The sequence below is a fragment of the Procambarus clarkii genome, chromosome 54 (genome assembly GCF_040958095.1).
Source record: "Procambarus clarkii isolate CNS0578487 chromosome 54, FALCON_Pclarkii_2.0, whole genome shotgun sequence".
Lineage (NCBI taxonomy): Eukaryota > Metazoa > Arthropoda > Malacostraca > Decapoda > Cambaridae > Procambarus > Procambarus clarkii.
Window position 1 is genome coordinate 25,921,384 of NC_091203.1, and position 24,855 is coordinate 25,946,238.

General features: G+C 42.4%; 1 protein-coding gene across 1 annotated transcript in view; it reads left to right on the forward strand.

The window, feature by feature from the left end:
- Nucleotides 1–12,004: 12,004 nt before the first annotated feature.
- The window catches only part of Suv3 (Suv3 helicase), a 41,606-nt gene continuing 28,755 nt past the window's right edge, over nt 12,005–24,855 (forward strand). The window contains exons 1-6 of the mRNA XM_045763816.2: nt 12,005–12,300; nt 14,796–14,931; nt 17,998–18,130; nt 20,853–20,953; nt 21,435–21,556; nt 24,093–24,261. Of these exons, the coding sequence (XP_045619772.2) occupies nt 12,152–12,300; nt 14,796–14,931; nt 17,998–18,130; nt 20,853–20,953; nt 21,435–21,556; nt 24,093–24,261 (810 nt within the window). The 5' untranslated portion in view covers nt 12,005–12,151. The remainder of the gene's footprint in view (nt 12,301–14,795; nt 14,932–17,997; nt 18,131–20,852; nt 20,954–21,434; nt 21,557–24,092; nt 24,262–24,855) is intronic.

Here is a 24,855-nt window from a genome sequence, read left to right on the forward strand (position 1 = left end):
TGTGTGTGTGTGTGCGTGCCAGCGTGTCAGAGTGTGTGTGCGTGCCAGCGTGTCAGAGTGTGTGTAGCTGTGCATAACGCTGTTTCATCAAAGTTTGTGTGACTCCGTGGCGTGTGTGTGTGTTGGGCCTCGTTAACTTGATCCAGCTCCCAACTTGCCAAGTTCCGGCTACTCAGAATGTATTTACGCATGCAAATGTGGCTGATTTGTGAATTCATTAAAGGACAAGATTACAGTTTGCATGATGATGTGGTCCGATTGAGGACCTGAGTTTACATTAACTGAAGAAGAACATAAACTCCTTTAACTCTGTAAACGTCGTAGTTTTACTGAAAACTTCTTACAGTAAAAAAATAAGGTTCAATGGGGGAGTATCAAGAGATCATTATAGCATGGAAGACCTTTTATTTCCTCAATATATCAATAATGTTCTTGTTATTGTCAATATATGACTTGGCCATATATACATATATGGCCAACGTATACATATATGACTTGGCCATATATACATATATGGCCAACGTATACATATATGACTTGGCCATATATACATATATGACCAACGTATACATATATGACTTGGCCATATATTATCTCGTACGGGGGGTTCTTAGTTCGGTTACGGTACAGAACGGGTTACGTGAATTTACCTGATTTTACCTAAAATTCATCAGGGACAGGCAGGCAGAGAATATATAAATAGGTTAGGTTTATATCGAGGACTTCCCCCTTCCCCATGGTCGAATTACTGAGCATTGCCATGATGCAACACCCACAACAAGCTGATTAACCTGTTGTCAGCTACACTGGGGGGGTGGGTGAGGGGTGCGTGCGTGCGTGCGTGTGTGTGGAGGGTGCGTGCAGCCGTGCGTGTGATGTAGAATTCCCAGGTCACGCCAGCGCTGTGAACACAGCTGCGGGCCGCAGGGTCCAGTCAACACCTCTCTGCGATTTCCCACTTCGTAAACAACACACCTATTCTCCTAACCAGACACGTACGAACCCAAGCCACCCACCCAACCTATCGAGGCCGATGCATACAAAACGTCGGCATTACGACGCTTTGATTTGTAATAAACACGTTTCATCGGTTCCGTAAATTGCGACGCGAGAGGAGAGACTAGGCTACGATGAGTGGGGTCTAACACCTGAGAACATTGTACACTACTCTACGTCATCACTACGCTATTCAGCACACCAAGGCACGGGCATGAATAACCCGTAAGTGGTGGGCCTTTTGAGCCATTACCAGTATCAAGAGCCGATACTGGAGATCTGTGGAGGTGCGACTGCACCCTGCGTGACGGGAGATGTCTCCCGTGTGAAAATAAAGAGATTGATGAAGATTAAGCCACCCAAGAGGTGGCACGGGCATGAATAACCCGTAAGTGGTGGGCCTTTTGAGCCATTACCAGTATCAAGAGCCGATACTGGAGATCTGTGGAGGTGCGACTGCACCCTGCGTGACGGGAGATGTCTCCCGTGTGAAAATAAAGAGATTCATGAAGATTAAGCCACCCAAAAGGTGGCACGGGCATGAATAGCCCGTAAAATAAAGAGATACAGTTATGTTTTATATATGGTAACAGCAGGTGTGTGACGTCACTCTGACGTCATTTTATTCCCGGGGCCAGGGGAGGGAATTACCAGGGGGGGGAAAGCGCCAAGCCATTACGACTCTATAACACTGGGAAGGGGTCAGGATTAGGCTTTGGGATGGGACGGGGGGGAAAGGAATGGTGCCCAATTCCCTTGCCAGGTTTTAGTTTAGTGGGAGAGATGTCAACGACCCGTCGTGGGGACAATCCTCTGTCTCCCTGGAAGATGTTTATCTCTCAGAATGTTTGGTAATATGTTTATTGTTTGTGATGTGTGTCTATGTATGTATTAACACGATGTACTGAACGGGGTGAGAATAGCTTGAGCTACCTCATCCCTTTGTGTGTATTTTACCTCAATAAACTTATTTCAATTTCAATTTCTTATCCTGCCTGCAGGGTCGAGCTTCAGTTCTTAAGCCCGTACCTTCCTACCGTCAGTCGTGAAGCGCAATGACTCGCGAGTTGCGCATCTCTGATACCTGACTTTGAAATTGTGGAAGGCTTGGGTTTCTATTTTCCCCATAGCCTAGTTCATTCTAGTTTCCTAGTAAGGAAAACTAAGAGAATGCGCTAAGCTAGTGCAGGTATGTAGCAGTTTGAATGGATATGAGGACAAGGAGCTGGGACGGAAAGAAGGAACGGTGCCCACAACCGCTTGGATCATTGGGGGATCGAACGCCGAACTGCAAGACGAGCAGTTTGCCATTCTACCAACCGGACCAAGACGTTAGACTCTATCTTGACAGTACTGTTCTCGTGTTAATGGAATATTTTGTTAACCTATGCCTTATCTTGAGGTTATCTTGAGATGATTTCGGGGCTTTTAGTGTCCCCGACATCTTCCTCATCAAATCCGTTCCAGTTATTTACGACTCTCAGACTGAACAAGTTCTTTCTGACATCTCTGTAACTCATCTGTGTTTCCGGGTTCTAATTTGTCCTCTCGCTATGTCGTTCCTTAATGTAAACATTGCTTCAGTATCTACTTTCTCAATTCCCCCTTAGTATCTTGTACGTCGTTATCAAATGTTTGGACCTTTTTGTGACGGACCTCGGCGCCATCTATGACCCAGGTGTCGAACTATAACAGTTGACCTTCCCATTAATTTTAGCTTCCCATCTTTTAGTCTGTTGTGCTGGAAGGTGACGAGTAAGCAGGGACAGGAGATTGCAGGCAGTTAAGCCGGGACGGGTTATACTGGGGTTGAGCTCTAGCTCTTTGGTCCCGCCTTGTGTTTATGAGCGCGTGCGAGCACGTGCTTGCACGCGTGTGATAATTAGTAAATTAACCTTTAAAATACAAGAATAATCCGCCAGTATGGCCGCACCTTTTAACCAATTTCATATTGTTTGAGTTTAACCAACAATTCTGTGGTATTTACCACAGAAAATACCACACTAATTCAAACATTAAGTGTGTTTACCCACTTCAAGATACGCCAGAAGTAGCCTACTACACACACGATAACATCAACTCTTCTCCCACCACTTTAAGACACCACAGACAATTCAACACCAACTTTAACATCAACAGTATTTAAGTTCTCCAAGTTGCCACAGGAAGTTCCTCTTTGCTCTTAAAACTTTAAGCCACAAAAACGTGTCGATGTTATCAATGATACGACGAGAGTGTACACTCATGACGTTGTTTGTTGGTAACTGTACACCACCAGTAGCAGTAGCAGCACCAGTAACACCACCAGTAGCAGTAGCAGCACCAGTAACACCACCAGTAGCAGCACCAGTAGCAGCACCAGTAACACCACCAGTAGCAGCACCAGTAGCAGCACCAGTAACACCACCAGTAGCAGCACCAGTAGCAGCACCACGACCAGCACCACCATCCCCACCACCACCACCACCACCACCAGCACCACCACCACCACCACCACCACCACCACCACCACCACCAGCACCACCACCACCACCACCACCACCAGCACCACCACCACCACCACCACCACCAGCACCACCACCATCAGTCCCATCATCCTCAGCAGCATCACCCCAGCAGATGAGCAGCATCCACCCAGCAGATGAGCAGCATCACCACAGCAAATGAACAGCATCACCCCAGCAGATGAACAGCATCACCCCAGCAGATGAGCAGCATCCACCCAGCAGATGAGCAGCATCACCCCAGCAGATGAACAGCATCACCCCCAGCAGATGAGCAGCATCACCCCAGCAGATGAACAGCATCACCCCAGCAGATGAGCAGCATCACCCCAGCAGATGAACAGCATCACTCCAGCAGATGAGCAGCATCACCCCAGCAGATGAGCAGCATCACCCCAGCAGATGAGCAGCATCACCCCAGCAGATGAACAGCATCACCCCAGCAGATGAACAGCATCACCCCCAGCAGATGAGCAGCATCACCCCAGCAGATGAACAGCATCACCCCAGCAGATGAGCAGCATCACCCCAGCAGATGAACAGCATCACCCCAGCAGATGAGCAGCATCACCCCAGCAGATGAGCAGCATCACCCCAGCAGATGAGCAGCATCACCCCAGCAGATGAGCAGCATCACCCGCAGTGCCTACCCGCCGCCTATACAGCCTTGACTGGCGCCTTACTGTCTGTCGGCGCCTCTCTCCTGGTTCTTATTGATGACCCCTGGCGCCTCTAGTCTCCTCTGTCCCATACTATCCCACACCCTTCCTTCTGCCCCATACTATCCCACACTCTCTTGCCCCATACCCGCTCCCCATCCCATACTTCCTAGAACTCCTTTGCCTAGCTTTGAGCTCCTTACCTAACTCTTTGTCCTTCCTTACCTCTTGGAAGGGAAGGAAGAGATATGAGGATAAGGAGCTGAGATACGAGGATAAGGAGCTAGGATATGAGGACAAGGAGCTGGGATGTGAGGATAAGGAGCTGGGATATGAGGACAAGGAGCTGGGATATGAGGACAAGGAGCTGGGATATGAGGACAAGGAGCTGGGATATGAGGACAAGGAGCTGGGATATGAGGACAAGGAGCTGGGGTATGAGGACAAGGAGCTGGGATATGAGGATAAGGAGCTGGGATATGAGGACAAGGAGCTGGGGTATGAGGATAAGGAGCTGGGGTATGAGGACAAGGAGCTGGGATATGAGGATAAGGAGCTGGGGTATGAGGACAAGGAGCTGGAATATGAGGATAAGGAGCTGGGATATGAGGACAAGGAGCTGGGATATGAGGATAAGGAGCTGGGAAATGAGTATAAGGAGCTGGGATGTGAGGATAAGGAGCTGGGATATGAGGACAAGGAGCTGGGATATGAGGACAAGGAGCTGGGATATGAGGACAAGGAGCTGGGGTATGAGGACAAGGAGCTGGGATATGAGGACAAGGAGCTGGGATATGAGGACCAGGAGCTGGGATATGAGGACAAGGAGCTGGGGTATGAGGACAAGGAGCTGGGATATGAGGACAAGGAGCTGGGATGTGAGGACGAGAAGCTGGGATATGAGGGCAAGGAGCTGGGATATGAGGACAAGGAGCTGCGATATGAGGACCAGGAGCTGGGATATGAGGACAAGGAGCTGGGATATGAGGATAAGGAGCTGGGATATGAGGACAAGGAGCTGGGGTATGAGGATAAGGAGCTGGGATATGAGGACAAGGAGCTTGGATATGAGGACAAGGAGCTTGGATATGAGGACAAGGAGCTTGGATATGAGGACAAGGAGCTTGGATATGAGGACAAGGAGCTTGGATATGAGGACAAGGAGCTGGGATATGAGGACAAGGAGCTGGGATATGAGGATAAGGAGTTGGAATACGAGGACAAAGAGCTGGGATATGAGGACAAGGAGCTGGGATATGAGGATAGAGAGAAGCTCCTAACCATTTGATGTATAGGGGATCGAACCCCGACCCACCCAACCATCACTCAACCATCCACCAGCTATCACTGAATGTGTGTGCATGCACCTATCTGTGCCTATAAAACTGAGCTTTAGCTCTTGGACCCCGCCAATCTACCCGCCTGTATTCTAATGCAATGACTTCTGACGTAACTACTTTTAATGTTATGAACATAGCTCGCTTCTATAACCTGCTCTTTTATTTCATGCCATTTTCTCACTCTTACGTTAAAAGAAAGCTTTCTAACATTTCTATGGCTCATCAGAGTCTCAAGATGTTCAATTGGTGTTCATCGTGAACATTTGTTCTTTTTCCAATCTAACTTTTCACCTTAACATGACCTGTTAACACGGTGAGGAAGATGTAAGGCATGCCTTAAAGTTACTAGTGTAGCCAAGATGTTGACAAAGGCCTTGAGATGCTGGAATAGCAGAAGAGATTTCACATTTCCTGTCGCCTAATGCAACTGTTCACACATCAGCAATGAGTGGTTGCTGGGGTGTTAGTCAGCTTGTCTTAGTCAGCCAGGTTTGCATCCTGGGCGGGGTCAGTAATTCGACCTTGGTGTGGCCTAACGTCTATGAATACACTCTGGCTGCCTGTCCCCTGACAGTGAATTATTATTATTATAACAAAGCACAGAAGAGGCTACGTACAGTAAACGCAGATATAACCCAGAAAGATTTAACGTGTGGTGTATGTGTGGCCGACATTATCTTCGCTTGATATCAAGTATCTCTTGATATCAGACTATCTTGGAGATGTCATGTTTGAATAGTTCAGGTTGGTAGGGAAGGCAGGCGGTGGCGCGCAGCCTACTCATGGGTCATGGCGAACTACATCAACAATAACAACCAAAATCGGGTTATTGACAGCCTATGAGATATTGCCACCTTTAGCAATATATTTCAATGACCTCAAGGGCGATGTTCACGTAGTTCAGAATATGCTGACGTAGCCAGCGGTATGTTGGCATGTATAGACGAAGCGGTATATGCTAGGCTTGGGAAGGCATAACACATTCTCAGGGAGGCGGGGTTAGGCTGCCACTGGCATGTTGACACTACTAAGTGACTGGAGAGATGCCTTGGGCACTCTGATAAGCCCAGGGAGAAAAGCACACATCGATGGTATATGTACACACACGTCCAGTTGGTTCACATACATACATACACATGTCCAGTCAATCCACATATATACATACACATGTCCAGTCAATCCACATATATACATACACATGTCCAGTCAATCCACATATATACATACACATGTCCAGTTGGTTCACATACATACATACACATGTCCAGTTGGTTCACATACATACATACACATGTCCAGTCAATCCACATATATACATACACATGTCCAGTCAATCCACATATATACATACACATGTCCAGTCAATCCACATATATACATACACATGTTCAGTTGGTTCACATACATACATACACATGTCCAGTTGGTTCACATACATACATACACATGTCCAGTTGGTTCACAAACATACATACACATGTCCAGTTGGTTCACATACATACATACACATGTCCAGTTGGTTCACATACATACACATGTCCAGTTGGTCCACATACATTCACATGCCCAAACAAGAAAGAACAATCATTAGAAAGAACTTTTTCAGTGTCAGAGTAGTTAACAGGTGGAATGCATTAGACAGTAATGTGGTGGAGGCTGACTCCATACACAGTTTCAAGTGTAGATATGATAGAGCCCAATAGGCTCAGGAACTTGTACACCAATTGACTGACAGTTGAGAGACGGGGACCAAAGAGCCAGAGCTCAACCTAGGTGATACAAGATAACAGAGCTCGGTAGGGTGTCATAATATATATATATATGATATCCCACAGGCTAGGGGGGAAAAGATCGCTGTAGGGGAACGCATTACGAGACTCACTCACGAGTTTCACCACTATCAGAACCTCCAATGACTGCTGAGTATTTGGTGAGTATTTTCACGAGCGGTTGAAAATATTTTCTGTCAAGAAATGCGCATTTCAATTTGACACGCTGTTGTGCCCGTGGGATCCCAACCTACCATGTGTATAATACACTATTACCTCATGACAAACTCACCGATACACTAACTCGAAGGTATAACGTTAATGATAATGTTTTTTATGCCCATATGACTACTGGGAGATGAATGAGAGGAGAGGAGCAGTTTGTGAAATTTATGTTTGACAACAACTTCTCCCATGCGGGGGGGATTGAAGGAAGATGCAGCACGCCCACACGGACTCGGTACTTATCCTTCGTTTAGGTCTTATATCCTGCCGCACCAGCCTCTCTGAGGCCAGAATTAGTACGATAAAAATGATAATTTCGTACTCACCCTCGACATTATGTAGGCCGATAATTATATCCCGAGCATATCAAACACAACGCACTGTCCAATCAATACTGGCGAGTTCCACTGCTGGCCGCCAGAGGTCTCACCTCAACCCAAAACAGGCCGAGGGTAACTCATCTTTACAATTCCTCTAAACATTTCCCCATTTTTACAATAACGGGTAAACGATTGATTTAAAACTGATTATATATCTACATATAAAATAGACCTTCCTCTATTTTGCTTAATTGGTGTATCATTGTTGTATTATAGTACATATAATAACGAAATCGATAGATGATATGCCATGGCGCCTGAGAAGAGACGCAAGAAAGTTGCCCGATCATGATGTTTACATTTTTAATTATCTATTTTGGGGCTAATTATTTATTTTATGGAGAGTCAGTTTTGGGGCAAATTGTATGTTTTATAATGAACTACTTTTGGGTTAGATTATATATTTAAAAAAGAGCCACTTTTAGAGCTAACATATATTTTATGAGGAATCACTTTTTTTTTACATTGTTAATTAGCACTTTTTCAAATATTTTTTCAAGAGCCACTTTTGTTACGAATTGATACGTCATCTATCGTACATGTTTCATATAATTAGCAAATGCACTTTGCTGTAAAGTTTCATAGATTATAGAGAATTAAATCCAGTATATGAAAAGAAAATGTATTACCAAAATTGTATTTTGTTAATATAAATTTAAAAATAACACACACTTGCTAAATTTCCGAAAATTGATGTAGGACATGAAATAATTAATTCATATAATATAATATACAGTAATTAATTCATAATATAACACATGATCCCCCCCCCCCCCCAAAAAAAAAAGCAAAAATAAACAATTGTTAATAAAATATCTTCCTGTTTATTTTTAACATTATATCAAAATGGAACTTAATGCAAAAATCAGAGCCGAAGCCTCTGTAACACCATTAGATAATTTGTTCATATTTAAAATGTCACTATAGTCTAATTTTCAGTTTCCAAATATAGCCGGGATAGAAATATTTGTTGTCTCAGTAAATAAACCATCAACATGAAAGCTGATAAAGATAGGATTTTAATAGAACTCTGAAAGAACGCTGGAGTTTCAAAACACATATTTTTTATAATTGGTACAGAAAAAAATCTTTTGGGCAAGAAGAGGCTATCCATCTTGCCTGTCATGCTCTAATAACGCTTAATCAATGTTTTATCAACGTTTTAAGCGCCCATTCAATATTACATTAACGGTATTTGAACGGGGAAGGGGGGGGGGGATGGTGCCCAACCACATGGACAGTCGGGGATTGAACCCAGACCTGCATGAAGCGAGACCATCGCTCTACCGTCCAGCCCAAGTGGTTGGCAGTTACGTCTGGATGCCAGAAAATACTTTTCAGATGTTAGGTGTAAATCTAAATGGCTTTAATAGAATATTAGATTTTTTTTAGATGATTTTACCAAATTTGTACCAGAACAGATTTGTACCTCATACCATTTGGTCTGAAATCATTGATACCACAGATAGAGTGTTGGAATGTTCTTGTTCACATAGTTTACAATTGGAATGTTCACCATTGGGGGATTCATTACCTGCAGCCACCTGCCATAGATATTAATATCACAGCCAAATTTTGGCAGTTACAATATCACACTGTCTATATTCAAATTCAAATTCAAATGTTTATTCAGGTAAAGTACATACATACTAGGTGTGATACAAATATTGATGGATTTATATATAGAGCTAGTACATACAATGCCTAAAGCCACTATTACGCCAAGCGTTTCGGGCAGGAAAAACACTAAAGACTAAACTTAATACTAATTGAGATTAAATTATAAAATGTGTTGAGGAAATATAAAAAAAGGGGGAGGGGGAACATGGCAGAAAAAACAGCAAAAAATACAATTTGGTCGACAAAACAGCATTGTTTAAAAATAACAGACATGGGTTGACATTATAGGGGTAAGGTAGGTATAGTGGATGTGTTGTGCTGCCCGTATATATATTTTTCGGTTCTAAACATAACACTTTATATTCGTGCTCTCTTGCCTGTGAGTGGTAGTGGGACTGGTCGGTTCGTACAAAACTGTTTCGGATAACGTCGCTTCGGTACACAAAAAAATGTTCCTTCGCTGACAGTTTTGTATACACGAACCCTTTCGTATAAACATATGCGCTGGCTCGTGTTCGCTGCTGTTCTCGTCGTCCAAGAGAATAGAATGACCAAAAACAAGGCAATAGAAGTTGATAATAAGTTAAGAATACGACTAAATAGATGACCCATTATAAAATAATTAGCACATGTCTTCAAATAATGTGCTAGGTTCTTTTAATTTGTCCTTATGCTAAAATTTAATGAATGAAAAAGCTTTTCTTGTCTCAACATCATGGGCTGGACGGTAGAGTTACTGTCTCGCTTCATGCAGATCGGCGTTCAATCCCCGACCGTCCACAAGTGGTTGGGCACCATTCCCTTCCCCCCGTCCCATCCCAAATCCTTATCCTGACCCCTTCCCAGTGCTATATAGTCGTAATGGCTTGGCGCTTGTCTCTGATAATTGCAACCTTCCCTGCCTTAACATCTTTATATTATAATAATCACGTCAACATATCTGCATTAAAATCAGTGTACAATTCTTCCATCACCTTATCACTTGTTCAAACTGTCTACCACTGCAAACGTGGGCTTTCTAATGCCTTTTTTCGGCAGCTTTATTTCCTTAAATTCTGAACTGTTTGGAACTCTTTTTAGCTTGTATGTTGTAATACACTATTCCTACATTTACAGTTGTTCCTCCTTGTGTAGACAAAAAATCGTGTTTGCCCGAAACGCTATGCGTATTAGTGGCTTTAGGTATTGTATGTACTAGCTCTATCTATAAATCCAACATCATGTTTGTAACTCATCATCTATGTATGTAGTTTTACCTGAATAAACATTTGAATTTGAATTTGTATGGGCGCCGAAGGGACGCCAACAAGCCTAGGGCCGGCCATGACAGCTCCCAGTCTCACTCCATACCTAGTTACATCTTGGAGGGACCTCGGTATTTGCCTAACATGTGTATATATATATATATATATATATATATATATATATATATATATATATATATATACACTGGCTGCCTGTCCCCCTATACAATGATTTATTATTAACTATTTATTATATACAGTATACCTTGCTAAAGCAAACTTAGTAGTTTCGTCATATGAAATTCCTAGATAGGAATTCTCTACCAAATTTCAATTTATCCAAGTATTTTTAGCGTGAAATGCTGTTATTATATGCATAATTTGTTGTTTTAATAATATTACGGGCTGATGTTAACAAAATTAACACATAAGACAAGACACATGTTGTCTAACCAATATGTGTTAGACAAAATTAACACATAAGACATGTGCAGGCAGACGTGAGGCTCCTGACCACTGCTCGGCTTAGACTCGGTTACAAGTATCTCTGAGAATTCTCATTATCTGCCGATGTAGATCTGACCAAATGTAAACTGTGCCAACAAAATTATTCGCACACCCTCCGTCACTATGTGATGGAGGCTGTGCGGAGGGTAACAAATTATTATTAATATTATTATTAACATTATTTTTATTTACTTATTATTATTAACATCTTTATTGACAAAATTAATTACAATTTTGCCTAATCTGAGGATTTTGATAGTCTTATTAAATTGAGGATAATGCTAGTATTCACTGTCACGCAGGACAGAGGGTCATACATAAGACAATAGGTCTAAACTGTAGGCTGAAGCACATATATATCATGGTTACAATCAATGTTTTAATGTGTGGATATGTGAAAACAACTTTCTATTGTGCACTGCCACACAAGGGCAGGGATGGGTTCATAAGTGATACAGCTTAGAATATAAATAATATTAATCAATCTATAATCACTTTATGAAATTGAACTTGAATAGGACATTGTTTTTATTCTAGGCTTGTAGTGTTGCTTTTGAATATTATATCACATCTAGGAAATACAAATTACACAAATTTTTTTATATAAGGTATTCAGAAGAATTGTAGTCATTTATACAGCAAATAAAGATAGCTCTCAAGTTTATTACTAGATATATAGATGAGGTTTATAGTAATTCAAGAGATGCCGTGATTAGGAGAGAGGCAGAGGAGACCGCTGACTGTAGTGGATGGTAAGGAAGCCACAACTTGTAAACAACAGAGTGTAGCCCGCGAGGGGCTCAGGGGCTCAGGCTACAACAACACTTCCACTACCACACACCGGCGTGCTAGCACACTCTCAAGACATCGTCGTCGCCCCCTAAATCAACACCACAACACTCTCAAGATGTGGAAGAGTGTGAGTGTGTCACGAGGCGTGGCGAGACAGTGGTGGTGTGTGGTGAGGGGCGACTGGGGGAGGCTGGGGTGGGCAGCGGCCAGTCTGGGGGCCGCACATCAAGGCTACAGTCATCCACCAACTCCCCACAATACACGGTACTTATAATAATAATAATAATAGTAATAATAATAATAGTAAGGTTTATTAAATGTACAAAGGAGCACGTTAGTATTTATTTAGTAGGTACAATATTTATATAATATGGTACAATTAATTATATATATATATATATATATATATATATATATATATATATATATATATATATATATATATTATATATTTCATATCATTTCATATATATATATCACTATCTTATGCTATTATTATCCACGTGTGGGCCTGTTGGTGGGTATGAATAGAAGCTGCATCGTATGGGCCAATAGGCCTTCTGCAATTTTTATGCGGCTCATATTTGTGTCCACCTAATTCACATTCATTTGTCATCGTACCTCACCTCACTCCACCACTCTCTCCTGCCTATATATGTCCAATACTTGACCTGTAAATCACTCCTTCTGAAGATGTATTAATATATGAAAGTACTTAAGAAAATTCCTGTTTCAATTCTTCCTCTGTGGTCTGACACCGTCACATTTTTAATCAGGTGTTTATTTTTCGTGATTTACACTAATAAATACAGTTTATGCACTTGCTATTCCTTATAATGATAAGCAATTTGCATAATCAACGAAGGATAACTCAAACAAAATAAGAAAGTGCATTACACCATCCTGTATTCATGGGAGTCAAAGCTGATCTGCCAGGTGGATCAGTTAACCGAAGACCAAAACACTAATCACTCAAATGAGTACCATATGTATAACAGTTTCATTGCCTAGGTAATATAAATATAATATTTTATTGCATTTATATATATGTAGGGCCTCGTAGCCTGGTGGATAGCGCGCAGGACTCGTAATTCTGTGGCGCGGGTTCGATTCCTGCACGAGGCAGAAACAAATGGGCAAAAGTTTCTTTCACCCTGAATGCCCCTGTTACCTAGCAGTAAATAGGTACCTGGGAGTTAGTCAGCTGTCACGGGCTGCTTCCTGGGGGTGGAGGCCTGGTCTAGGACCGGGCCGCGGGGACACTAAAGCCCCGAAATCAACTCAAGATAATCAAGATAACTCAAGATGTATGTATAAAATAATATAAACCTACATGCATACACACATTTTGTATTGGGAATTATTTTATTTATTGTTTTATTGTATATTTATATACAAGAAGGTACATTGGGATTGTGAAGATACATAGCATAGTATTTACAATCTTGTGAAGCCACTAGTACGTGCAGCGTTTCGGGCAGGTCCTTCATCTAACAGATAATTTTAAGTAGGTAAATTCTAGCAAATTTAATAAAATTATAACAGATACATTGCAAGAAAAAAATGAGATGTGAGAGATTAGTAAGTACCGTATATTAAAGCACATTGGTATATTAAAGCACTGATTGATTACATTGACAGCTTGATTGGTAATTTAAACAAGATTAATAGACACCATACAGCAGATTGATAGCACATATAAGAAGACAGCAATGATCACAATGGTAAAGATGTTCGGATTGGGTACATAAAGATTGGGAGATTGGGTAGCAATAGATATAGTGCAATTTTAAAGCAACAAGGTAAAAAACTATGAAGATGAAATTAGGTACTTTTTAGGTACTTTGAAGATGAAGATTTTGGGTACTATGAAGATGAAATTAGGTACTTTATGCATTGTTTTAACCATATCCACAACAAGAAAGCCTCGGCAGGATAATTACCAGAGAAATGGAGATATTCAACATGAGGATAAATACAATTATGGTATTCACTGATGAATACAAATTTCTTATATATACTTGACAATTGTTGAACTAGTCCATTGCCTAATGTGTGTTATTGATCCCAGGCCACATGTCCTGCCCAGACAGGGTCGTGTGTTGTGACCTGCCACCTGGTGATGATCAAGAACATGACAGTTATGATTCGGCCGAGCGGACAGCACACTGGACTTGTGATCCTGTGGTCCCGGGTTTGATCCTGGGCGCCGGTGAGAAACAATGGGCAGAGTTTATTTCACCCTATGCCCCTGTTACCTAGCAGTAAAATAGGTGCCTGGGTGTTAGTCAGCTGTCACGGGCTGCTTCCTAGGGGTGGAGGCCTGGTCGAGGACCGGGCCGCGGGGACACTAAAGCCCCGAAATCATCTCAAGATAACTTCAAGATGTTTGCATCACATCAATAATTGTTCACCTTGTTACTTGAGTGTACGCTATGTAATTTTCTTAAAGCAGCTGCTTATCTTTGCTTTTTTTTTTTTGGTAGTTGATTTCTGATCCATAAGTTCCCTTCATCTCTTAAAGAGAGCCATATTCTGGTCCTGGCTCCTGGTGGGCTCGGGTAGGTCTAATTAGCCTGGTGCATCTCCCCAAGCTTGGAGGAATTAGTTCTTAGCTAGAGATCTACAGAGAGCCACACCAATGGGAATTTTTTTTACAGTACATTCAATACTTGGTTTTATATTTTATGGAATTATGCTCTGTAATTGACCTTTCATTCTGTATCATAATACAGTATCACATTTTTTGTTTGTTTCAGAACTTTACACATGATGTTGAGTGCTCATCAGCCAGTGAGCTACTCAACACAAAGACTAAAGCATAGGTACTCACGTGGTGGAGGTGGGGGCAGTAAGGATGATATATCACATCTCTTCATTCCAGTACCAGTAAAGGTAAAAGTATAATCCATGATCTTTGGAACTTGGTATTAATTTAGGATATTCAAATTTTATACGAATTTAGAATATATAAATTTTGTAGGAATTTAGAACATTCGAACTTTGTGTAGTATTTTGACCAGACTGATTTGATTTTTGAGTCGATTGTGAGCATTCTCACAGTCGACTTGAGAATGGTCCAGGACGGACTGAAGCGTCGTCGTCCCTTCACCTTCTAGTGTGTGGTCTGGTAAACATACTTTAGCCACGTTATTGTGAGCATTCTCACAGTCGACTGGAGAATGGTCCAGGACGGACTGAAGCGTCGTCGTCCCTTCACCTTCTAGTGTGTGGTCTGGTAAACATACTTTAGCCACGTTATTGTGAGCATTCTCACAGTCGACTGGAGAATGGTCCAGGACGGACTGAAGCGTCGTCGTCCCTTCACCTTCTAGTGTGTGGTCTGGTCAACATACTTTAGCCACGTTATTGTGAGCATTCTCACAGTCGACTGGAGAATGGTCCAGGACGGACTGAAGCGTCGTCGTCCCTTCACCTTCTAGTGTGTGGTCTGGTCAACATACTTTAGCCACGTTATTGTGAGCATTCTCACAGTCGACTGGAGAATGGTCCAGGACGGACTGAAGCGTCGTCGTCCCTTCACCTTCTAGTGTGTGGTCTGGTCAACATACTTTAGCCATGTTATTGTGACTCCTCGCCTGCTTGTGTACTATTTGTTTAGATATACTGTACTTTGTTTTATGTCAAGCTTCTGTCAGTATACACGGGATAATAAGAATACTTATGACAAAAATCTTTGACCTTGTCAAAAGCTGAAATAAATGTTAAAGGCAAATTGCATATTTTTAAAATAATTACAGTAGTTAAATTTGACTTGGTTCTAGTCCTAAGTGTCTGGTTTGATGAGCCTGGAATGTTTCTAATGTTACAACTAACAAGTGCAGCACTGTTATACTAAGTACAGTAGTACCAACTGGTATCTGAGTGCAAAGAATTTGGGCAGGTTCTGTAAAAAGTGCGTATTTTCCAGAAGCATAAATAGATACATTATAAAATATCTGTTAAAATGAAGTACAGATTTTGCTCACTAATTTTGATCATATGGATTGGACCTAAATCTGACTCGTGCAAATTCTGAGAAATGTGGAGTTTGAAATTATTTAAATTTCTTATGACTCGTAACAATAATGAACAAATTCTTTGCCCCTCCCTTGGATATGGATTCAGGGGCAACTTAATATCTGGGGGGGGCCAAATTTGCCTGTGGGTTTAGGCAATGTGATCTGTATGGTGGAGGTTCTCCATTTTTGCGGCACACCAGAAATGTTTCTGGTAAGATTGCTTGTAATGAATAGATTTGCATACTTTGGGTTCCTCATTCTCATTGTTGGTAGCCATACAGTATATGTTCCAAATGCTTTGCTAAACCATTTTGCTCCTTTGTCATGTGGTGATGCTATACATCATGCAGACCAATGTGTAGTTTTAGATAATCTCCAGAATCTGGCCCCAGGAGTCTACTTGGTCACACTCTCTGCTATTATCTTTCCATTTTTTCTTCGCTTCTTTTACATTACATTCTTGTAAAGCCACTATTACGCGTAGCGTTTCGGGCAAGGTCCTTAACCCTAATTTCCCCGGAATACGACCCCGCTGAATCGTTTAACAACCAGGTACCCATTCACTGCTGGGTGAACAGAGGCTACAGTTAAGGATTGGCGCCCGGTCAATCCTCCCCGGCCAGGATTCGAACCCAAGGCAAGGCGCTTGCGAAACGCCAGGCGAGTATCTTACCACTGCGCCACGGAGACTGCTGTTCTGTTCCCTTCAAGGGTGGAAGATTGGGCACTGCATGCAGCAGGAGCTGCATGGAGTTCCAGCCATTTCTTTTGTTTTTTTTGCCAGTTTTCTGCAGGGATGAATCGTGGATAATTGAATGTTCATATAGTGTCCTCGGGCTTTTGTTGGATGTTGGACTTGCTCTTCTCTTCTTTGCTTGCCACTCCTGATTTCTTCCTAGCTGTTTTTGACTGTCATCTGGACAGTTGCTCATGAATTGTTGGACAAGGGGGTCATTGCAATAACTCCGTACCTTTGGATAGTGTTCCGGCTGTTCCCTGTTTCAAAGGAGAATTCTCTAGATCTTCAGTTTATTTATGACCTCTCCTTTCTCAGTTTACACATTCCTTGTCCAATGACCTGATGACCACTGTTTCCTAGGTTCAACTGGTGATTTTAACTAACTTTTGGCTTGTCTTTCTGGAACTGAGGAAGCTTTCCTGGCATATTTCTGTTCCTCCTCAGTTCCAGGATTAAAGTTCAAAAAGGGAAATATCTGCTTCCACATTTAGGCTCTTCCATTTGGACTAAACCTTATCATGCTGTCTTTGTATTTACATGTTCTATGTGTTGTGCTGTGATGCAACTTTATTTTCATATTACTCATGCTACTTGGGCTATTGCTCTTTTGATTAATTCTGTTTCCTTGATGCCTTCTTCCAAGGCCAGGCTTTCTTGTATAATCTGTCAGTGGTTCAAATCAGCCAGTTTGATGTGTATTCACATACACAGGATGTACCCAAATACACTGCTATTACTGCTTTCTTTTCTAATATATACTTGCCCTTTTTGTCAATCTGTTCTTTGGGACTTGAAGCCATTTTGGAGTGGCATACAAGTCAACTTGGTGTGAGCTGCCAGTTGGTGTCACACTGGGATACAAGCATTTGATTTGTTGACAAACTATTACTTCCTTTGTTCCCAAGTTTTATTTTTCTTCAAGGTATGTAGTTGGTTTGTTTGACCTGTACATTACTTTTTATGCAGTTTTACTTGGTTATGAAGATGATCTTAGATTCCCATAATCTTCTGGCCTCTATAACACACTAGATTCTGGTTTTGTGCAAGTCCAGAGGCCTGGTAATTTATTGGCTGTCTCTGTGGTACTAGAGCCAATAAACTAGGGGAACATGCATTCCTAATTTTTGTTCAGTCTAGGACAAAATTTTACTTTTTCTTTTCCATCAGTCATGACATACAGTATATTATTACTTCTCACAGGCAAGGCAAGATGAAATTAATGTTGGGGAAGAAATGGCTGGCCCACTAAAGAAAGAGGATATCTTGCGTATCATGAACCGTTTCTATGCCGATGAAAGTATTAAGGAATTGGCAAAAGAAAATGGATTGGACAGTAAGTATGAATGAATAAATGAATTATTTGTATTTTTGTATTTTATTTGGTATCTCCCAAAGAAATATTGCCTCCTTATAAGTTTTCATTTAATATGTTCTTTTCTGGATGAAGCCCCATCAGCTCCCTTAAGCTATCATATACTGTTCAGTGCCGTACTAGCAAGTGCCATCAGCCGCAGAGTTCTTATTGGCCTACCGGGAATGATGAGCCAGAAGCTGGTCCCCTCAGAGAGGTGCAGGGAGCGATGGCTTATGAAAACCATACAACCTTATTTAAAGTTTAATGATACTTGCCACCACCAGGAAACCACCCAGAAAAGTAACAAACTACGTCTTGGTGTAAAAAGCAAGACTGCAACCTCAAAACTGCCAAAAGAACTCTGCCAATAATAAAAACAACCCTTATATTTACTTGAAACAATCGCAGGCTAGTTTGCCCCCACCATTTGCCCTCGTTTGGGAAGAGGAGGGAGGAGTACTGGGTCAGCCGGCTCACACCAACCTCAGTTCTTGCTGATGTGTTCCCAGGTGTTGTCATCAGGCGCTCTGGCTCCTGCTGCCTTCATCAGCTAAGTGGTTGCCTGTTTGGGTTCTGAGGCCTGCTAGGTGTTTTATGGAGCTCAGTTGCGTTCCAGCTGTTTCCGTTTGCTGCTTTTGTTCTTTGTAGCCTGTTTGGGCTCTTAGGATCCCAACTGTGTTGCCAGCTATTTATGTTCACAGCTTTGGTTCTTTGCTTTCTTTCTTTCTTTCTTTCTTTCTTTAGCTCTTTTTTGTTCCCCTATGGGCTTGGCACAGGTTTAGCCATACCACATGCTTGACTGGCAGGAGGTGAATGTGTGGTGGCAGTTTTTTTTGTTGTTGTTTTTGTTTTCATCCCCTCCTGTGTGCTTTCTCTCCTGCTCTTCTGTGCAAGGGGTTTTGTGTAGCTGCTTGCTGCTTACCCCTGTCGGTTGTTTGGGTGGCAGTTACCCTTCGTGCCACTTGGCTTGTATTTTGCAGGGCTCGGCCCTCTGTTCTCTGTTCATGTTCACCTCCCATCTTGCTGACACGGCTGGTTTTTGGACTTGGCATGAGCTCCTGGCTCTTCCTTCTTCTTCTTCCCTCCTTTTGTTAGTTTGTTCCCTCTGAACTACTACTTGGGGTTTTCTGTTATGGCTGTTGTTGCAGTATTGTTGCTGTCTTGTTGGGTGTTTGTTGGGGTTGGTCTCGCTTCCTGGCGGTTTATTGAGCTGGGGCCTCACCAGCGGTTGTCATGGTGGGACCGTACTGATGCCAGCAGCCGGGTTGGTTGTGCTTTCCCAGACCTTGCCCATTGCATCTGGTTACTGCTGGGCACTCTCTGCTTGTCAGGCTGGCTTGGGTTTGTGCCGCTTTTCTCGTGGATCACCCTTTTGCTCCGGCAGTGGGGAGAGCATGCTTGCTTGGCCCTGCTCCTGCCTCTTTTGGGGATTCTTAGGGCAGGTCGCCTCTCCTTGCCTTGTCGGGTGGTCTGGGTGTGGTCTCTGTGGCCTTGTTCCTTGCTGTGTTCCACCCCTTTTTCTGGTCTCTTCAATGCTTCTCTGGACCTTTCTGGAGTTGGTTCGCTTTGTGGTGGGTTGATTTGTTTTCTGTTTCAGCTGTGCTGGCACCTCACATTTTATGCGTCTCTCTCAGGTTATGGTGGCCCTTCTTTGTTGGTTGGTTCTGGAAGTTAGCCCACTTGTTGGCGGGCTGGTGTGGGCTCCCAGCTAGTCTGTTGTCTGGTAGCTGGGGACCCAGGTCTTTCCCAGCTCATCAGGTTTCAGGTCCTAGTATTCTGGTGGAAGCCCCAGTTGGGTTCCATTCTGGGGTCGGACCTGGTTGGGCCTCGCTTGAATTTCCAGTCGGTGTCACTTCCCTGCCTCCTGTGGCCTTCCTCCGTCTGCAGCTTCATCTTTCTGGTGTTGAGGGGAAGCTGGGTACCTTGGAGGTTGCTTGAGTAGGAGCCTTTTCGTTTCCCTTCTCAGTTTTGTGCACTTTTTCTTTTCTTCTCTGCGGGTAGTTAGCTTCAGGGAGCCAACGGAGCTTCCCCACAGAAAACTAGCATTGAAGGTAATAAAATGCCAATTTTGAGGTGAGCCTTGGAGGCTCCCTGTGACTCCCCCCTCCCCCCCAGAGCATCAATGTGGTTTATCAAACATAGGTTGGTGTAAGCCGGCTGACATGGTACGCCTCCCTTCTCCCTACCAAATGAGGGGAGGTGGGGATAGTGGGGCAAACTGGAAAACGATAATTTAAGGTAAAATTAGGGGGGGGGTTGTTTTTATTGTTGAGGGAGTTCTTTTGGTAGTTTTGAGGCTGCGGTCTTGCTTTTTACGCCATGAAGTAGTTTGTTTTGGTTTGCCTACCTTTCTGGGTGCTTTCCAGATGGTGGCAAGTATCATTAAACTTTAAATGCAAAGTTTTCATAAGCCATTGCTCCCTGCGCCTCTCTGAGGGGACCAGGTTCTGGCTAATGATCCCCGGTAGGTCAATAAGAACTCCAGTCATGAGTATGACTGGCATGCATGACTGGCATACATGATATCATGTATGGCACATGATAGTATGGCACATGATAGTATGGCACTGATCAGTATATGATAGGTTTAGGGAGCCTCCAGGGCTCACCAAAAAATTGCCATTTCATTACATTCAAATCTGGTTTTTTTGCTGCTTGAATTTTATTAATAGATTTTATTTAAAGTTTGTCTTTATTTCAGACTACCTTTATCAGCAGACATTCATAAGTTTCCGTAAATTCTGCCTGGAATCTGAATCATTGCCTGTTGATCTTCACATCATTATCAGTGACATTATTCAGGTGTGTTTCAAATATTTCTTTAATGTTTATTTTAGTTTATGAAAGATATTTTTTAGCGATAGTTGAAGAAAATTTGTGCTTGTAATTCCGCACATCGAAGTACTGTAACAGCTTAGTAATCTAAATTCCGGTAACCCGAATCTTCAGGTAATCTGAATAAATGTGTTTATCATTCACAAGTAAATGATGGGAGTGGTAATTGGGTTAACAGAGCAGGTAAATAATGAAAATGTACGGGGTAAATGGTTGGAGTAACTGGGTTGTAGTCCAAAAAATTGCAACTTTGTTAATATTTTAACATTCCTGGTAAGAAATTCAGCTAACTTGAATGAGGGTGGGTCCCATATATTTTAATGACCAAGCATAAACAGTATAATAAAGAATGCTATACTTTAGTTTTGCTATTTTGTCATGGTGAATTTTTAGTCTTGTATGTCATGGTGCTGTAAAGAATATTAATACTTGTATAAATCTTTTCTAGGGTGCAGGTCATATCAACGACATATACACAAGTTTTTTGAAGCACGCTCGGAAAATATTCCCACACTTAATGTGTATGGATGATCTATATAAAATATCAGATTTGTCAAATCCTCCAAATTGGTGAGTACTGTACTCTGCTGTATCTCTCTAAAAACATTTTCTGATAACACCCATTCTCTAGCTAGCATTTTAAATTGTCATATTCATTGAATATTTGCTTATAATTATTACACTATGTAACAAATTTTATATATTTTTTTTTGTTCCTGGATTCTAAGTGTTATTTTCAGATTGTTTAGACCTCCACATTATAGAAAATTACTATTTTTCTCTTTGCTTTGACCTTTGTGTATGACAGCTTAGGGAAGGCATCTTGATGGTAATAACTTAATGAACAATGTATCACAGCTCTAGATAAGGAGCCGGCAGCCTTCAGGTGCCTTCAAGATGTTTTCCCTATCACTTGCTACCCAGGAAACAAAATTGTGGTATAGCTGTCAAGATTTCGGAGTTTACACCCCCATGGTAACTTTCCTCAGCTTGCATCGTCGGGATGTGTAGGACAACTATGAAAAGTGTGGTAATCTTCAATATTAAACACCTCTGAACTGTCTAATCCCTGCAATGTTAACTTCCTGGAGTGCCACCAGGTGGCTTCTTATAATACCCAAAGGTCAGGGTGATCCAGCACACTTGCTCTTGCTTGGCCATGTTGTGCAAGATATAGTGCACCTGACCCAAGGCCTCACCTTTTAAGTTAGGGCACCTGGCTTGTTAGACAGTTGTCCAGTGTAATAGCCTTTTGGTAATAATGCTTTATGGCATTGGTGCCAGTTTGTTTGCATGTCTCTTGCCTTACATCCACTTTGTTGTGGTGATCAGTTTCCACCAGTGGATTTTGGTTCCTCACTTGGAGAAGACTTCTTTTTCCGGTTGGACCCTCTTTTGTAGTGCTCCATGACTTTGTCGATGGTGTAGTTAGCAGTGTGCTTCTTCTGTGGCTTGTTTGGCCAGCTTGCCACCTCAATCATTTGCCTGCTGTTACTAAGGATGATTTCCCCTTCTCTGCTGCAGTCTACCCTGTTATGGCTGAGTGTCCATCACTGTCAATTAGAGAGGTCTTGGCTTTCCTGTTGGTTCCTTGAGTGACTTATGGGCATGGGCATCCTGGACGCTGCCGCTGCCAGGATGTCAGCAGACTTTAACTTTTGGGCTATGTTTCAGTAGCAATTGCTGTTTTGTGTTTTCCAGTTGGCGTCCTTCTGCATTTGGGACTGTGTAGAGCTTGCCTCATAGTATTTGCAAAGGATCTTGATTAGTCATCTTCCTCTTGATTTTCTGGGTTCAGCTTAGTGGCTTGTTTGGCCTCTGTTGCTCAGTCTTCACGAATATTTCAAACCTCAGCTGGGGGGTTTGTTTACAGCTATCACTACACCAGTCAGGGTTAGTAGGATCTTCACCTGCTGCGGGTGCATATTACAGTCCGGGAAATTGTGGTGTTTTGTAGTTTCTCTTGAGAGTTCTACTTTACTTCTTTCATCCACTCTGGCCTATGCTTCCAGTGATGGCCAGGTTATCTTGAGATGATTTCGGGGCTTTAGTGTCCCCGCAGCCCGGTCCTCGACCAGGCCTCCACCCCCAGGAAGCAGCCTGTGACAGCTGACTTACACCCAGGTACCTATTTTACTGCTAGGTAACAGGAGCGTAGGGTGAAAGAAACTCTGCCCATTATTTCTCGCCGGCACCCGGGATCGAACCCAGGACCACAGGATCACAAGTCCAGCGTGCTGTCCGCTCGTCCGACCAGCAGGCTGGAGATGTTTTGATCTGATTCCTCCTGACTTTGCTGGTTCAATTATGGTGCCTGGCCCGTCAGGCCTGTTACCTGGATGATTTGCTGTTCTCTTCGTATGTGAAGTTTTTAGGCCTGGTTTGCCCTTGACCTTCTATTGGGGTCAAGTAGTTTGCCTGTTTCTTTTACAATGAAACTAGGCTGCCAGCGCTGCTGACTAGTAACAGTTAGACACTTCACAGATGAGGTATTCTCCCTGCATTTACAATAATTTGCCTTATTTCCTTCAGGGGTCATGAATTTCTTTAAGTAGTTGCTTGTTTTGGTGTGCTCTTGCTTTCTTGGGGGATTTTCTCAGTTTTTGGTTTATCTTTGATCCGCAAACTTACCTCACCTTGATAAGAAAGCCAGAGCCTGGTTCCAACACTCGATAGACTCGAATGAGTCTCAGAGGCCTGGTATGGTTCTTGGGGCTTTTAGCCTCGGTGCAATAGCTCAGGAAGTGACTGAGTGGCCCACCAGAATGAGGCATTTCATTACATCCAACCCCTGATTTTTTTTCTAAAATTTTTGTCATCTATAATAAATCACTCGATATGCTTGATAAGTATGTACTGTAGTGCACACTAAATGTAACATCAGAGTCAAGGTTTAAGCATCACTTCATCTGTTGCCTCTTTCTAGTTGTGGGATAACAGCTAGCAGAATAATCATACACTGCAATAGTCATTGCAAATCAAATATTTTAATATTTTGAATTACAGCAGGAGGAATGTTTTGATTCTATTACAAAACCTGGTATTAATTTGAAATAAAATTGTAGTACAAGTGTCATTGAATATATTTTGTGCTTCTTTTTTCTAGGTACTCTGAAGCTCGGGCATTGAACCGTAAAATAATATTTCACGCAGGTCCTACCAATAGTGGGAAGACGTATCATGCCATGGAGCAGTTCCTGACTGCTGAGTCTGGTGTATACTGTGGCCCTCTCAAGCTCTTGGCTACTGAAGTCTTTCATAAAAGCAATAAAAGAGTGAGTGCTATCTAAAATATGTTATGTTTTACCCAGGACAACTTTTGAGAGTATTCTGTACTTTGCCCTTTTCAGGAATGATAATTAACTGCTGGCTTTAAAATAAAAAAGAGATTTTGAAAGTTATAGACAAAAATGTTGTCGATTTTATATTTAAATGCATATTATGTACCTGTATTATAATTTGTAGTAGTTTTAGTGTTGAGAAAATCATTGTCTGGGTTTGCAGTTTTCGGTAGCTTTGCACAGCTTGTGCCACTAACACACACAGGACATCGGGAACACATCAGGCTTCCTGAAACGTTTTCGATATCGAAGACGAGTATCTCTTCCAGTAGTCTTGTTCCCTGTATGTGGTGAGGTGTTCATGGGACCCGGAGATCGATCCCTTACTGCGATCAATTGCTTAGCCACTGAAAAAAATATAAACACATGATCTTTCTCCAAGAAATTTTTATAAAATCAACTTGCCAAACAACTCTCCAAACTACATAATCCATACTAACTCAACTACCCTAATCGTAACTAGGTTGGCCGAGCCTCCTGGGTGTTGGGAGGAGAAAGCCCCCCCCCCCCCCCCGGGTCAGTTGAGCG